At 41.2% G+C, this 16,443-nt stretch overlaps 1 protein-coding gene across 7 annotated transcripts in view; it reads left to right on the top strand.

The window, feature by feature from the left end:
- The window catches only part of AMN1 (antagonist of mitotic exit network 1 homolog), a 67,028-nt gene that overhangs the window by 24,204 nt on the left and 26,381 nt on the right, over positions 1-16,443 (top strand). For all 7 annotated transcript variants that reach the window (XM_017848946.1, XM_017848952.1, XM_017848947.1 and 4 more), the window contains 3 exons: positions 7,177-7,321; positions 11,819-12,036; positions 12,359-12,415. In XM_017848946.1, coding sequence (XP_017704435.1) covers positions 7,177-7,321; positions 11,819-12,036; positions 12,359-12,415 — 420 coding nt within the window. The remainder of the gene's footprint in view (positions 1-7,176; positions 7,322-11,818; positions 12,037-12,358; positions 12,416-16,443) is intronic.

The raw sequence follows: 16,443 nt of genomic DNA, 5'->3' as shown, positions 1-16,443 counted from the left end.
GGGTCACATACGTTAAGGGGCAAAAAGCAGAGGAAAGATCACATGCTTCTGAGGAAACAGGACAAGGACAAAATCAGAACTCCTGATAAGGGTCTATGTTCAGCAGTACACATATTGTCTGGATAAACATCTTAACAGAAAACAGGGTTTGAGAGCAGAGAACTGGTCTGACCTCAAATTTACCAGGGCTGGGGTTTCCCAATCCTAGTAAGCCTGAGGGTACTGCAGGAGACCAGAGCATAGCTCAGCCCTTATCTCAACCACATAGGACAGACACTCCCAGAGCGTCCGTTTATAGACCTCCCCCCAGGAATGCAATTCTTCTCCTAGGGTCTTAATATTAATATTCCTTGCTAGGAAAAGGAATTTTAGTGATATCTCTCCTACTTGCACGTCCGTTTATGGGCTCTCTGCAAGAAGAAAAATATGGCTCTTTTTGCCTGACCCCACAGGCAGTCAGACCTTATGGTTGTCTTCCCTGTTCCCTAAAATCGCTGTTATTCTGTTCTTTTTCAAGGTGCACTGACTTCATGTTGTTCAAACACACATGTTTTACAATCAATTTGTATAGTTAACGCAATCATCTCAGTGGTCCTGAGGTGACGTACATCCTCACCTTATGAAGATAACAGGATTAAGAGATTAAAATAAAGACAGGTGTAAGAAATTATGAAAGTATTATTTGGGAAGTGATAAATGTCCATGAAATCTTCACAATTTATGTTCCTCTGCCGTGGCTCCAGCTGGTCCCTCTGTTCGGGGTCCCTGACTTCTTGCAACATGTGATAGTTCCTAAAAAATCTACCATTGTCTCAGTTACTTCTCTTGTGTCAACCAGAGTCATGAAGACTGAAAATCCAAGCAAAAAAGTTTATTGGTGGTTTTAGAATTGAATTCAAGGAACACAGATTCCAGAGGCATCTGAAATCATGTCCTAACTATTTAATTAATATGTCCTAAGAGATATATGAGGTCTTTTAAAGAGAAAGGTGGGAGAGGGTTATCAAACAATTCATTAGTTAGAATAAGGGTTTCTAGGCAGAAATCCTTGATTCAGAGGTTTGAAAAAAATTCAGTCATCAGCATAGCATAGTCTTTTCACAAGTGGCAGCAGTTTCATCTGCAGCATCAGCAAGTACATTCTATAGTCAAGCAGTTGCAGAATGACATTCAGGAACAAAATGGTGTTGCTCTGGTCAGCTCCCATTAGCCTTCCATACACACTTGTCTTCATGGTACCTGTACCCTTGACCTCCTTTTTTTTTTTTTTGAGACGGAGTCTCGCTCTGTCACCCGGGCTGGAGTGCAGTGGCCGGATCTCAGCTCACTGCAAGCTCCGCCTCCTGGGTTTACGCCATTCTCCTGCATCAGCCTCCGGAGTAGCTGGGACTACAGGTGCCCGCCACCTCGCCCGGCTAGTTTTTTGTATTTTTTAGTAGAGACGGGGTTTCACTGTGTTAGCCAGGATGGTCTCGATCTCCTGACCTCGTGATCCGCCCGTCTCGGCCTCCCAAAGTGCTGCGATTACAGGCTTGAGCCACTGCGCCTGGCCTGACCTCCATGTTTTCAAAAGGTTTAAAACTTTTTGGTCAAGACTCACAATAAGAAATATATGTTACATTGTGACTCTAGTACACAAACCACACTTAGGTGTAACAATATAATGTGTAGTACATTTTGGTCTTTTCTATGTAATTGTATTCTATTTAGTCTTATTTTATTGAAAAAATATTGATCACAGTCTGCTAAACTGATTTTGTAATCCATTCATGGATAATGACCAGTAGTTAAAAATCACTCTTCTCATCTATACTGTTCTTTTTTCAACTGCTATATTTTCATATTTAATATTTCCAATTCACCTTTTTATGGTTTCTTATTGTTTTATCTTATTAATCGTTTGTTATTTCTTTTAGCATAATATTATGCTTATTAACATCTTTGGCCTCTCTGTTTTAATTCCTCTGCTCCTGATGGAATCAGTAATCTTTGTTTTTCTTTTGAAATAGTGGTGCTCTCTAGGTGTCTTGTTTTGGCCTGTGAGCATATCTCTGTATACTCTCTGGTAGTGGTAAGAGTAAAGGAGGCAAGACCCAAGTCTATTTCAGCCCTATTGAGCTGACATAGGAGGTGGAGGCCTGGAGAGGGTCTGGAGTGATGAGCTGCAAGGCAGAGAGCCCCAAGCACCAGAAAAAGATAATCACTCTTCCTTCTGCTAAACAGCCCCTCAGATTAGGGCTTAACCTTCAGCCCCTGATTTTTAAAGGTTATTAAATAGCAGAGTAGATAATTTCCTTCAATACTACTCCTGTGTTATCTTTTGTATTTTTGCTATTTGTGTTTCAAAAACTGAAAATGATAGTTAGTAGTTTCTACACTACTTACATTTAAATATTGTCTTTGGATTTGCAGCCATCACCACTCTGCAGCCATCACCATCTAGTCTGCAGAGACTAGAACTGCCAGTTGCTGTTGAGGGTGAGCGGTAACTATCCGGGCTGGTGGGATGGTGGCAAAATAATTTACCAAGACAGTTGTTGGTAACGAAAGGCAGATTTATTAGATAAAATGTGAAAATACATTGCAAGGGAGCAACGTGCAGAACCAGCAAGAGAGGACCCAACTGCCAGGAGACAAAGGCTTGTTGGAGATTTTATAGAATGGAACTTGGGCTGATTGACAATTCCGAGGTAGCAGTGAGCTAACTTGCATCCTTCTGTCAGCCGAGGTGTTTGATGATAAATCGAAGTGTTTGGTGGTAAGCAGGAAGTTTGTGAGTTATGTACGTTGTCTGTGCAGGAAGGCTATGTGTTCTGGACCATAAAGGCAGACCCATAGCTTATCTGCTTCCTCTTTTTTTTTTTTTTTTTTTAAGACATAGTCTCGCTCTGTCGCCCAGGTTGGAGTGCAGTGGCGCAATCTCTGCTCACTGCAAGCTCCGTCTCCCAGGTTCACGCCATTCTCCTGCCTCCCGAGTAGCTGGGACTACAGGTGCCCACCACCCTGCCCGGCTAATTTTTTTTTTGTATTTTTAGTAGAGACGGGGTTTCATTGTGTTAGCCAGGATGATCTCGATCTCCTGACCTTGTGATCCACCTGCCTCGGCCTCCCAAAGTGTTGGGATTACAGGCGTGAGCCATCACACCCAGCCTCTCTTTTTGTTTATATGTTCTGGACCATGAAGAAAGGCAGACCAGTAGTTTATTTGTTTTCCCCTGGTCCTGCCAGCCTGACTCCCTTTCCCTAATTAGGACTCCACAGTAGCCCTGACTTCACTTCACCTTCTGCCTAAAGCCTAAAGTCATCGAAAGGAAGCAAGCTGTGATGACAGCACTCCAGCATGTGTTTTTCTGTGGGTTTTGTTTGTTTCTTTTTTTTTTTTTTTTTTGAGACGGAGTCTGGCTCTGCTGCCCAGGCTGGAGTGCAGTGGCCGGCTCTCAGCTCACTGCAAGCTCCGCCTCCCGGGTTCACGCATTCTCCTGTCTCAGCCTCCCAGTAGCTGGGAAACTACAGGAAGCCCCGCCTCGTCGCCCGGCTAGTTTTTTGTATTTTTTTTAGTCAGAGACGGGGGTTTCACCGGTATTAGCCAGGGATGGTCTCCGATCTCCTGACTCATGACTCCCGCCCGTCCCTCGGCCTCCCAAATGTGCTGGGATTACAGGCTTGAGCCCAACGCGCCCGGCCTGTTTGTTTCTTTTTGAGACAGGGCTACTCTATCACCCAGGGTAGAGTGCAGTGGCATAATCATGGTCTCACCACAGCCTCAACCTCCTGGGCTCAGGGTGACCCTCCCACCTCAGCCTCCTGAGTAGCTAGGACTACAGGCACCCGCTCCACCCACCCACCCAGCTAATTTTTGTATTTTTTGTAGAGACAGGGTTTTACCATGTGCCTAGGCTGGTCTTGAATCCGGGGCTCAGCAATCCGCCCACCTTGGCCTCCCAAAGATCCGAGGATTATAAGTGGTGAGCCACTGTGCCCAGCCTGCATGCTAGAGCATGTGACCAACCCTGTGACTTCACATTGGAATTGCACTTCAATGTGTCTTTAACGTTTCTTCTGCATTAACCTGATATACCTTTATTATAATGAATTTATTTTCTTCATGTTAGCTTGCATTTGAACATAGATATCTTAGTGGTATAGTTTGCTTGGCTCTGTGGAAGTAGAATAATATCTCTGGGTTCTTATTGTTGATGGTTCTGTTAAAGTATGTAATGTTATATGTGACTCGTAAGATGAACCCATTATGACACTGTGGAAAAATGGTGATTTTCTTCAACTTTTCCACCATCCACATTTCTTTGTATCCCTTTCAGCTTATACCTCAGTGACGTAGGTTTTTGTTTGCACGGCAATCCTTTACTATTTTTTAAACCCTAATTTTAGCTGAAGTTAAAAAGGAGGGGTGAAGAAGGTGAATGAAATAGAAAAATAAGACATGATTTTTCTGGTTACTCTCCCTCTAGACCTCCATTCTTAACAAGAGTCCCCTGCATATGACATTATCTCAAAAAGCCAGATACAGCATTCTGTTACAAAGTTACACACATCTTTGGGAATGGCTGTTTTTGAAGTATTTTTGTAAATCTTTTTTGTACTTCTGGAGGGAGAAGGCCTTTTTAAACATGATACCAAAGTTGGAAACCAAGAAAAAAAGATGGATGGTTGATTACTTAAAATACCAGACTTCCTTATGGCAAGAAGAAAAAAAAAAGAAACAAAGTCAAAAACTTGGAAAATATTTACAATATGTATGAAAATCTAGGGGCTTTTTTATACTTGACAATATAAAGAATCCCTCCAAACCAATAAGAAAAAACAAAACAACCAAATAAAAAACCAAAAGAATCAGGAACTACTCAGAGGAAAAAATACAAATCTCCAATAACATATCAAAGGATATTTAACCTTACTAGTCATCAAAGTGACAGTTTGCCTTTCAGTTTGGCAGAGACTTGAAAAAAATCCCCAAACCCAATGTTAGCAATAGTGTGGAGAAACTGTCACTTTTATCTCCTGCTAGTGAGAGTGTAAATTGATTTAAAAAAAACTTTTAGAAGGACAGTTTGGCATTAACTATTAAAAATTCTAAAGATTTGCTTATTATTAACTCAACAATTTACTTCCTGTAGAAATCTCAGGGAAATAATAGAAAAGTACACAAGTATATTCATTATAATATAATTTATGATAATAAGCATAGTTATGTATAGCATATATTATAAGCAAGACACCTTTATTTCTCACAACATATCCTGTTATAATAATAAGGCTAGTAAAGCACAGAGAGAAAACTGAGCTTGATCGCAATCATAGGGTTCCAACTTGGACAGTCTGCCTGCAAAGCACATGTTCTTAATCATGGCACAACATTGCCTACCTAAAACCACCTAAATGTTCAGCTCAAGTGTTTGCCAGTGTAGGATGCATTTAATAAGTTATGGTACTTGCAGAAAATGGAATAATATACAACTACAATCTATAGATTTTATAAAAAGTACTCATCTTATATGTGATCTGATCCTGTTGTTCTTCAAAGGGTTTTTTAAACTCAAAAAACATCAAAATGAATATGTACAGCCATAAAACCATGTCCTTTACAGCAGCATGGATGCAGCTGGAAGCCATTATCCTAAGTGAATTAATGCAGACACGGAAAACCAAATACCGCATGTTCTCACTTATAAGTGGGAGCTAATCATTGGTTGCACACAGACATAAAGATGGGAAAAATACACACTGGGGACTTCAAAAGGGAGGAAGGAGGAGGGGAAGCAAGGGTTGAAAAACTACCTGTCAAGTACTATGTTCACTATTTGGGTGATGGGTTCAGTTGAAGCCTAAACTTCAGCATCACACAGTATATCCCTGTAACAAACCTGCATGTGTACCCCCGATCTACATTTTTAAAAAACTAATATAATTTTATCTCTGGGTATTGGTATTATGGGTAATTTTAGTTATAGAGGTCAAAAGTTTAGGCTTTGGAATTAAAAGGACCTGGGTTCCAATCCCAGCTCTGCTCCTTTGGCTATGTTCTTTATGTTGGCTGCTTAAGCTCTCAGGGTCTTAATTCCCATTGGTAAAATGGCAATGACCAATCCCTTGGGGGGTGGGGGTTGAGAGAGAGAGAGAATATTAAATAACAATGTAGGCCAGGCACTGTGGCTCACGCCTGTAATCCCAGCACTTTGGGAGGCCAAGGTGGGTGGATCACCTGAAGTTAGGAGTTCGAGACCAGCCTGACCAACATGGAGAAACTCCAGCTCTACTAAAAAATACAAAATTAGCCGGGTGTGGTGGTGCATGCCTGTAATCCCAGCTACTGGGAGGCTGAGGCAGGAGAATCACTTGAACCCCAGAGGCGGAGGTTGCAGTGAGCCGAGATCATGCCATTGCACTCCAGCCTGGGCAACAAGAGTAAAACTCCATCTCAAAAAATAAATAAAATAAAATAAAAAATAACATAATGTATATGACAGTACCTTTCCTGGTAAGCATCTAATAAATAGAAATCATTATTCTTATAATTTATTATAATTTTTCTAAATTGAATGCTTTACAATAATAATACATTATTTTATTTTCAGAAAGGTAAAGCCATTTCTATTTTGGAAAAAAAGAACAGAAAAATACTCCCAGGAAAGAGCTCAGAATGCTTAGGAATTAATCTATTATTTGTCAACCTCAAGAAAACACCCAGTAATACTGGGGTATTAGCTCCCAAAAATAATGATATAGAAGGTAAATGTTCTAGATAAGCAATACTAGTGCTCTGTAAGCACTTGGTATACAACTGATTAAAGACTCATACTTCCTAAGCACAGAGGCACATAAGGAGAGTCTCTAATGCTAGCAACTACCAGAAGATTATTACTCACTGCCACATTGGTTAAGCTTCTCAGGTCTACGGATCCTTTCCCTGAATTAGCCATCTCAACAGTACTTTGTGTCCCAAGAAGGACTTTGCTGGCACTGAAAGCTGCACCTCCCGCTGGAAGTAGATATGGTTTTCCCCTGCTTGATGTGTCTGTCTCCACATGGATATGCTTCTGTATTCTTTGCTGTATTTTACATCAGCCACTTGTCTGTTATGACCACCAAAACACTGAATATGGAATATTTATATTTATAGAAAGAAAGAATTTTTTCAAAATCACTTATTTGTTACAGATTTTACATCCTGAAGTCCAAACTCTAGACCTACGGAGCTGCGATATATCAGATGCTGCTCTTCTGCACTTGTCTAACTGTAGAAAACTGAAGAAATTAAATTTAAATTCTTCAAAAGGGAACCGAGTTTCTGTAACTTCAGAAGGTATATTTATTAACACTGTGTAGATTACTATTCACTATCTGGTAAAACTGTGGAGTAAGGGAGAAAATACGTCAAAAGAGAGTATGAAGAAGTCAAATAAATACAAATTATGTTTATTAGTAAAAACACTCAGACTAAGAAAATAATCCAAGTTAGAATTCTTGCTTATAAAGCAGTGCTCAAAGTTAAGAAAGACAGTGGGTAAGTCACTACCTCGTATTTTAAACATATTTAAAATAAACATGGGCCAGGCTAGGTGGCTTATGCCAGTAATCCCAGCACTTTTTTAGCTGGGAGGCCAGCAGACTGCTTGAGCCGAGGAGTCTGATACCAGCCTGGCCAGCATGGTGAACTGTCACCCACCCCCACCTCGTCTCTACAAAAAATACAAAAGTTAGCCAGGCATGGTGGTGCACCCTGTAGTCCCAGCTACTTAGGAGGCTAAGGCAGGAGAATCCCTTGAGCCTGGGAGGTAGAGGTTGCAATGAGCTGAGATTGCATCACTACTTCAGCCTGGGTGACACGGAAACTCTGTCTCAAAGAAAGAAAAAATAGGCTGGGCATGTTGGCTCCCGCCTGTAATCCCAGCAATTTGGGAGGCTTAGGCGGGCGGATCATGAGGTCAGGAGGTCAAGACCATTCTGGCTAACACAGTGAAACCCCATCTCTACTAAAAAATACAAAAAATTAGCCAGGCATAGTGACATGTGCCTGTAGTCCCAGCTACTTGGTAGGCTGAGGCAGGAGAATTGCTTGAACCTGGAAGGTAGAGGTTGCAGTGAGCCAAGATTGTGCCACTGCACTCCAGCCTGGGCAACAGAGCAAGACTCCATCTCAAAAAAAATAAAATTAAAATTAAAACTAAAAAAAAAAAAATGGATACATATGTCTGTATTTTAAATATTTTGCCTGGTATAGTGGAACAAGAAATGACCAGTTCATATTTTGTTAAGGCTTTTTTGATGCCATATTACATAAGAATTAATCATCAGAGTAAAGTTACCAGGTATTCTCCTATCAGTTTGTGTAATGCATAGTTTTTAATAGCTAGACAAACTGCATTGTTCAGTGTCACTATTACATGAATTAGTGAATCTTTACCTTTTTCCCCCCATAGATCTCTTTTTTTCAATATTTGGTTTGCATTAATATTTATTTATATTTATTTATTTAAGACCGTGTCTTGCTCTGTCACCCAAGCTGGAATGCAGTGGCACAATCTTGGCTCACTGTAGCCTCAACCTACCAGGTTCAAGCGATCCTCCCACCTCAGCCTCCCAAGTAGCTGGGACCGCAGGTGTGCACCACTAACCCCTGCTAATTTTTTATTTTTAGTAGAGTCAAGGTCTCACTATGTTGCCCAGGCTTTTCTTTTTTTTTTTTTCAATATAAGAAAGAGGGACTTTTTTGGCCTACTTAGGTTTCTGGAAAATTCTGTGGGTAGTTGAGTATATTTTGCAGTCATCTTGGTTAGCAAGTTAGGATATTCATAATATTGCAAAGAAGCATAAGTTTTAAAATGTTTACATAAAAACTCACTAAAAAGAACTTCTTCAATAAAACCACATTTCTCTACACTCACACCACACTTCTGACAGCAAATGTGTTGGGTTTTTTCACACCAAAAAATTCTGTAACTCTCTGGACACCATCTGGGTGCCCTACAATTTAATTCAATTCTGACACTATCTACCTGGAGTTAGCATCAGATCCCACAAGTTAAGGGCTCAGTCACACAAGACTATCCCCACTTCAGATACCAATTGCAAGACCAGGCCTCTGGTACACATGACTGACCAACTATACATGGAGGGTTTCCATGACCTCCTTCTCCATTCGATAATTTGTCAGAATGGCTCACAAAACTCAGGGAATCACTTTTGTTACATTTACCAGTTTATTCTAAAAGATTATAAAGGACACTGATGAACAGCAAGATGAAGAATACATAGGGTGAGGTCTGGAAGCGCAGGAGCCTCTGTCCCCGTGGACTTGGGATACATTGCCCTCCCAGCATGTGGATGCATTCACCAACACGAAAGCTCATCAAGTCTCCTTGTTCAAGAGGTTTTTTGTTTGTTTTTTCTTCTTCCTTTTTTTTCCTTTTCTTTTCTTTTTCTTTTTCTTTTTATTTTTTTGAGACAGAGTCTCACTCTGTCGCCCAGGCTTGAGTGTAGTGGTGCCATCTCAGCTCACTGCATCCTCCACCTCTGGATTCAAGAGATTCTCCTGCCTCAGCCTCTGGAGTAGCTGGGATTACAGGCGTGTAACACCACGCCTAGCTAATTTTTGTATTTTTAGTAGAGACGAGGTTTCACCATGTTGGCCAGCCTGCTCTCAAACTCCTGAGCTCAAGTAATCTGCCCGCCTCGGCCTCCCAAAGTGCTGGGATTACAGGCATGAGCCACTGCCCCTGGCCAAGAATTTTTCTTTTTTTTTTTTTTTGAGAGGGAGTCTTGCTCTGTCACCCAGGCTGGAGTGCAGTGGTGCAATCTCGGCTCACTGCAACCTCCACCTCCTGGGTTCAAGCGATTCTCCTGTCTCAGCCTCCTGAGTAGCTGGGATTACAGGCGTGTACCACCATGCCCAGCTAATTTTTGTATTTTTAGTAGGGACAGGGTTTCACCATGTTGATCAGGCTGGTCTTGAACTCCTGACATTGTGATCTGCCTGCCTCGACCTCCCAAAGTGCTGGGATTACAGGCATGAACCACCATGCCCATCCCAAGAGTTTTTATAGAGCTTAATCCCCATCCCCTATTCCCTGCTGTCCCTGACCTCACCTCGCCAAAGGTCTGTGGACTGAACTGAATGTTCTAACCTTCTAATCACTTGATTTTTCTGGAGATAGGCCCCAACCTTAGGCTAAGGGTCCTGTGCTGTCACCTCATTAGCCTAAACTCAGGTGTGATCAAAAGGTACACCTTATTATGACTAACAAAAGGTACCCTATCACTCAGGAAATTCCAAAGATTTTTGGAGCTCTATGTCAGGGACAGAGAACAAAGGTCAAATATAGTTCTTATTGTATCACAACTTCCATGCTGGACACTGGTAAATAAAATAACTGGTCTTAAGAAAAAAAAAAAGTTCTTTCTTAAGATATGGAAAACAGTAGGAATGACCTACCCATGATTTTACCATCTTCCCTTCTGTGTGTTTTGCCCACAAAGGTATCCCTTTTTTTTTTTTTTTGAGACGGAGTCTCGCTCTGTCGCCCAGGCTGGAGTGCAGTGGCCCGATCTCTGCCTCCCAGGTTCACGCCATTCTCCTGCCTCAGCCTCCCGAGTAGCTGGGATTACAGGCACCCACCCACCACCTTATCCGGCTAATTTTTTTTGTATTTTTAGTAGAGACGGGGTTTCACCATGTTAGCCAGATGGTCGCGATCTCCTGACCTTGTGATCCACCCGCCTCAGCCTCCCAAAGTGCTGGGATTACAGGCTTGAGCCACCATGCTCGGCCCCATAAAGGTATCTTTTAACAGTGCTACCATGTTTGTTTATGACCAAAGGGCCCAGAATCCCCAAAGTACTCTTCTATTTATCTGCACCCATCTCCAGTGTACAGTTATATCAGCTTAACTGGATTTAAAGACTTCTCTTTTTTGACCCTCAGAAAAATGTAAGATTGGTCCAGGCTAACAGAAGGAGCATGGTGGTAGAAAATAAATTCACTTTTGGCCAGGCACGGTGGCTCAAGCCTGTAATCCCAGCACTTTGGGAGGCTGAGGCGGGCGGATCACGAGGTCAGGAGATCGAGACCATCCTGGCTAACACGGTGAAACCCCGTCTCTACTAAAAAAATACAAAAAACTAGCCGGGCGAGGTGGCGGGCGCCTGTAGTCCCAGCTACTCGGGAGGCTGAGGCAGGAGAATGGCGTAAACCCTGGAGGCGGAGTTTGCAGTGAGCTGAGATCCGGCCACTGCGCTCCAGCCTGGGTGACAGAGCCAGACTCCTTCTCAAAAAAAAAAAAAAAAAAAAAAAAAAAAAAAATTCACTTTTGAGAACAGAGTCAAAGTGGAGCGAGAGCGAATACATAGGCATAGCTATAAATGTCTAACTGTAAGCATGAAGACCATGACTGAAACCATTTGTGCAGATTAACTTTTGGTTTCCCTCCAAAGTCCACAAGAAAATTAACTTGATTACTTGAAAATTTTTGTTCTAACCAAAAGGAGAATCACCTACTATTTAACTATCTAATTGGGTTCTGAATGACTTTTGGCTATTTCCTAAAAGCAATTTAACCTGTCGACAATAAAGCCTTGCCATTAATTGCTGATACTACAGACTGTGTAGAAAATTCCTGAAACATTCCAAGAGAGTTCTGAATAATGACAGCATCACTGGAAAATCAGTATATCCTCACAGGTGGACTACTTTGAAAAGGGCTAACATTGAATTGGTGATTGCTAAAATGAAAATCAGTCACACTTCTCATGTCTGCATATACATACATATAGCTCATTGATACATAATTATATTTTCCCCCAGGAATAAAAGCTGTGGCTTCATCTTGTTCATACCTGCATGAAGCTTCTTTGAAAAGATGCTGCAATCTCACTGATGAAGGAGTCGTTGCTCTTGCACTCAATTGCCAGCTGCTAAAGATCATCGATTTAGGTGGCTGCTTAAGTATTACTGATGTGTCCTTACATGCATTAGGAAAAAACTGCCCATTTTTGCAGTGTGTTGACTTTTCAGCTACTCAGGTAAATGACATATAGGCTTCAAACATATAGACTATGTGTTTACCAAATGTATTTTCATGACTAATGAGAACATACAACAATTAGTTCATTTTGTTTTTGTTGAAACTATTGACCACTTCATGCTTTTAGTGGTTAAGTAATTGCAATATATTTTGGCATATTCCTCTCAATTAAGTAACAAGGGTGGAAGTTATATATGGCTAAAACACATGTTTGATGAATGGGAGGCAATAAGACTATATCTAAATAATGAATACATTTTAGAAAATTCTACTTCCATTGTCTGGATTCATGGAGTGTGTTTCTTTTTCCCTTTGCTTAGGTATCTGACAGTGGTGTGATTGCACTTGTTAGTGGACCTTGTGCCAAGAAATTAGAGGTAATTTTAAAATAACTATAAAGATGGTGGTGATTAAATGTTTATATTCTCAGAAATTATTTTTAAAACCTAGCAGAGAACCAATGCTTTATCAATTAAGTATTTTAGGGACTTTGTTGGTGGGGTTGTATCTCTTTATTGCCAGAGTAAATAAAACTGTTAAGTTAGGAAATAAAATAAAGGTGCTTTAAAATAAAACTCATTTTACTTCCAATAAAAGGCTTTATTTCCCAGAAGTTTTAGCTGCTAACAGATTTAAGAATCATCTTCTTTTGGATGAAGATTATGAATGTTTATCAGTGTAAAGTGATATTATTTATAATAGGATTTCAGGTCTTAATGATATTTCTACCAGGAGTACTAATTATCTTGACATCCTGTCATCCTATTTTTCTTGATAGCCACATTGTACGATCATTTTAAAAAAAATCTTTTTTTTTTTTTGAGACAGAGTCTCGCACTGTTGCCCAGGCTGGAGTGTAGTGGCACGGTCTCGGCTCACGGCAACTTCTACCTCCCAAGTTCAAGCAGTTCTTGTGCCTCAGCCCCTCAAGCAGCTGGGATTATAGACGTGTACCACCAACTAATTTTTGTATTTTTAGTAGAGATGGGGTTTTACCATGTTGGCCAGGCTGGTCTCAAACTCCAGACCTCAGGTGATCAGACCACCTTGGCCACCCAAAGTGCTGGGATTACAGGAGTGAGCCACCGCACCCGGCCTAAAAAAGCTCTTAAATTTGTGTTCATCCTTTGAATTGAATCATTAATACACTTGTAACCTATTTCTAAATATATTAAGAAGCCTTTTATTCCAGGATTTTGGTTTTCGCCTTCCCCAGTTGACAAGTGGTACAGTATAACTGTGCTGTTTAACAGTAAGCTACATCAAATTCTTTTTGGAAGTAAGCAGCTATAAATGAATTATAAAAATATTAGTAAAATAACTATTTTAATAGGGTACAGTGGTGCATGCGTGTAGTCCCAGCTACTCAGGGAGGCTGAGGCAGGAGGATCTCTTGAACCCAAGAGTTGGAGTCCAGCCTGGCAACATAGTGAGACCTTATATCTTAAATAATTGAAATACTTTTTTCATTTTAATATTTATTTTATTTATTTGTTTATTTATTTATTTATTTATGTTGAGATGGAGTCTTGCTCTGTCGCCCAGGCTGGAGTGCAGTGGTGTGATCTCAGCTCACTGCAATCTCTATGTCCCAAGTTCAAGTGATTCTCCAGCTTCTGTCTCGTAAGTAGCTGGGACTACAGGCATGTGCTAACCACATCCAGCTAATTTTTATATTTTTTAATTAGAGACAGGGTTTTGCCATGTTAACCAAGCTGGTCTCAGACTTCTGACCTCAAGTAATACACCCCGCCTCGGCCTCCCAAAGTGCTAGGATTATAGGTGTGAGCCACCATGCCCGACCATAAATACATTTTTTTAAAAAGCCAACTATTGTAATGGAATGACAATGCCATGTTTTTGCCAAAATATTTATCCTTGAGTTATTGCCCAAAGAGATTCTTTTTTGTGATCTTACATATCTGGGTATGACAGCATATATATTTTTTAAATATTTTATTAAGAACCATGTTAGGCTGGGCATGGTGACTTATGCCTGTAATCCCAGCACTTTGGGAGGCCGAGACAGGTGGATCACCTGAAGTCAGGAGTTCAAGACCAGCCTGGCCAACATGGAAAACCTCATCTCTACTAAAATACAAAATTAGCTGGGCATGGTGGCAGGTACCTGTAATCCCAGCTACTTGGGAGGCTGAGGCAGGAGAATCGCTTGAACCTGGGAGGTGGGAGGTTTCAGTCAGCCGAGATTGCACCATTGCACTCCAGCCTGGGCAACAGGAGTGAAACTCCATCTTGAAAAGAAAAAAAAAAGAAAGAAAGAAATTACCATATTATTATTATACCAAGTTTTGAATTCCAAGTTGCATCCTAAATGCAGGAGCAGTAATTTTTGGTATTTTAAGTGCAAACATTTGTCGAGCACTTACTGTTATGCCAGGCTGTATACTAACTGCATTATATTCACTAGGTTATGTAATGCTTACAACATTATCCTGTAATTACTATAATTCTAAATAAAGTTCTCAGTTAACTTGGTTTATCACCTTCAAATAAAACCACCAAGAAATTAGTTGTTATGCATGATAGTAAACATACTGACAAACTTACCTCAGCATTATAAAATTAAGAGCCCCAACCTAAGCAGAATGAGAACAAAATGCAATAACCAGTAAGTGTTGGTGACTGTAGTGCCATATCATTACATTTTTTATTTTTTCAGTTTTCCAAAGATTATTCCAAAGTGCCAAAACATTTTAATGGAAATTTATTAGAAATTTATTAGAATTTAATGCCTTCCTTAAACAAAGTAGAGTGAATATACTTTTAAAAAAATTGTTTTGTTTTGTTTTGTTTTGTTTTGTTGAGACAGGGTCTTGTTATGTTGCCCATGCTGGTCTCAAACTCCTGGCCTCAGTGATCCCCCTGTCTTGACCTCCTAAAGTGCTGGATCACTACAGGTATGAGCCACATGCTTGGCCTGAGTGAATATACTTTAACCTTTGGTTTATAGCATCCTCTGACTCAAACTGAAGGACAAACTTAAATTTTGTTTTTTGAGACAGGGTCTTGTTCTGTCATCCAGGGTGGAGTACACAGGCCCGATCATGGCTTATGGCAGCCTTGACTGCCCTGACTCAAGCAGTCCTCCCACCTCAGCTTCCTGAATAGCTGGAGCTACATGTGTGTGCCACCACTCCTGGCTACTTTTTTATTTTTTGTAGAGCCGGGTCTTGCCATGTTGCCCAGGATGATCTCAAACTCCTGGACTCAAGCAGTTCTCCTGCCTTGGCTTCCCAAAGTGCTGGAATTACAGGTATAAGCCACCATGTCTGGCCTAAATTTTTTTTTCTTTTTTTTTTTGAGACAGAGTTTCGCTTTTGTGGCCCAGGCTGGAGTGCAATGGTGTAATCTCAGCTCACTGCAACCTCCGCCTCCCAGGTTCAAGCAATTCTCCTGCCTCAGCCTCCCAAGTAGCTAGGATTACAGGCAGCTGCCACCACATCCAGCTAATTTTTGTATTTTTAGTAGAGCCAGGGTTTCACCATGTTGGCCAAACACTTGATTTCAGGTGATCCACCCTCCTTGGCCTTCCAAAGTACTGGCATTACAGATGTGAGCCACTGCACCCAGCCCTAACTTTTTTTTTTTCAACTGACTACTCTCATAGGTAATGCAGAGGCCTACCTGTCATCACATTTTAATCTGTTGCTTTTAATTTGTTCTATTCTGGGAAATTAAATTATTAATGTTGCTAAATTATTTATAATTTGGAAATCAATTTGATTAAAGGTCTAAGGACCTTTCCTAAAGATTGACAAGAAGCCAAATGCGGTAGCTCACTTCTGTAATTTCAGCACTTTGGGAGGCCAAGGCAAGTGGATCCCTTGAGTCCAGGAGTTCATGAACACCCGGGGCAACATAGTGAAACCTTCTCCCTATGAAAAATACAGGTTGGGCATGGTGGCTCACGTCTGTATTCCCAGCACTTTGGGAGGCCAAGGCGGGTGGATCACCTGAGGTTGGGAGTTTGAGACCAGCCTGACCAACATGGAGAAACCCTGTCTCTACTAAAAATACAAAATTAGCCAGGTGTGGTAGTGCAGGCCTGTAATCCCAACTACTCGAGAGGCTGAGGCAGGAGAATCGCTTGAACCCAGGAGGCAGAGGTTGTGGTGAGCTGAGATCACACCATTGCACTTCAGCCTGGGCAACAAGAGCAAAACTCCATCTAAAAAAAAAAAAGAGAGGGGCAGAGCAAGATGGCCAAATAGGAACAGCTCCAGTCTCCAACTCCCAGCGCGAGTGACACAGAAGACCGGTGATTTCTGCATTTTCAACTGAGGTACTGGGGTCATCTCACTGGGGAGTGCCGGACAATTGGTGCTGGTCAGCTACTGCAGCCCGACCAGTGAGAGCTGAAGCAGGGCGAGGCATTGCCTCACCT

Source organism: Rhinopithecus bieti, unplaced genomic scaffold, assembly GCF_001698545.2.
Source record: "Rhinopithecus bieti isolate Rb0 unplaced genomic scaffold, ASM169854v2 scaffold_32393, whole genome shotgun sequence".
Lineage (NCBI taxonomy): Eukaryota > Metazoa > Chordata > Mammalia > Primates > Cercopithecidae > Rhinopithecus > Rhinopithecus bieti.
The sequence above is the reverse complement of the archived record's forward strand: the minus strand, read 5'-3'. Positions and strand labels throughout refer to the sequence as shown.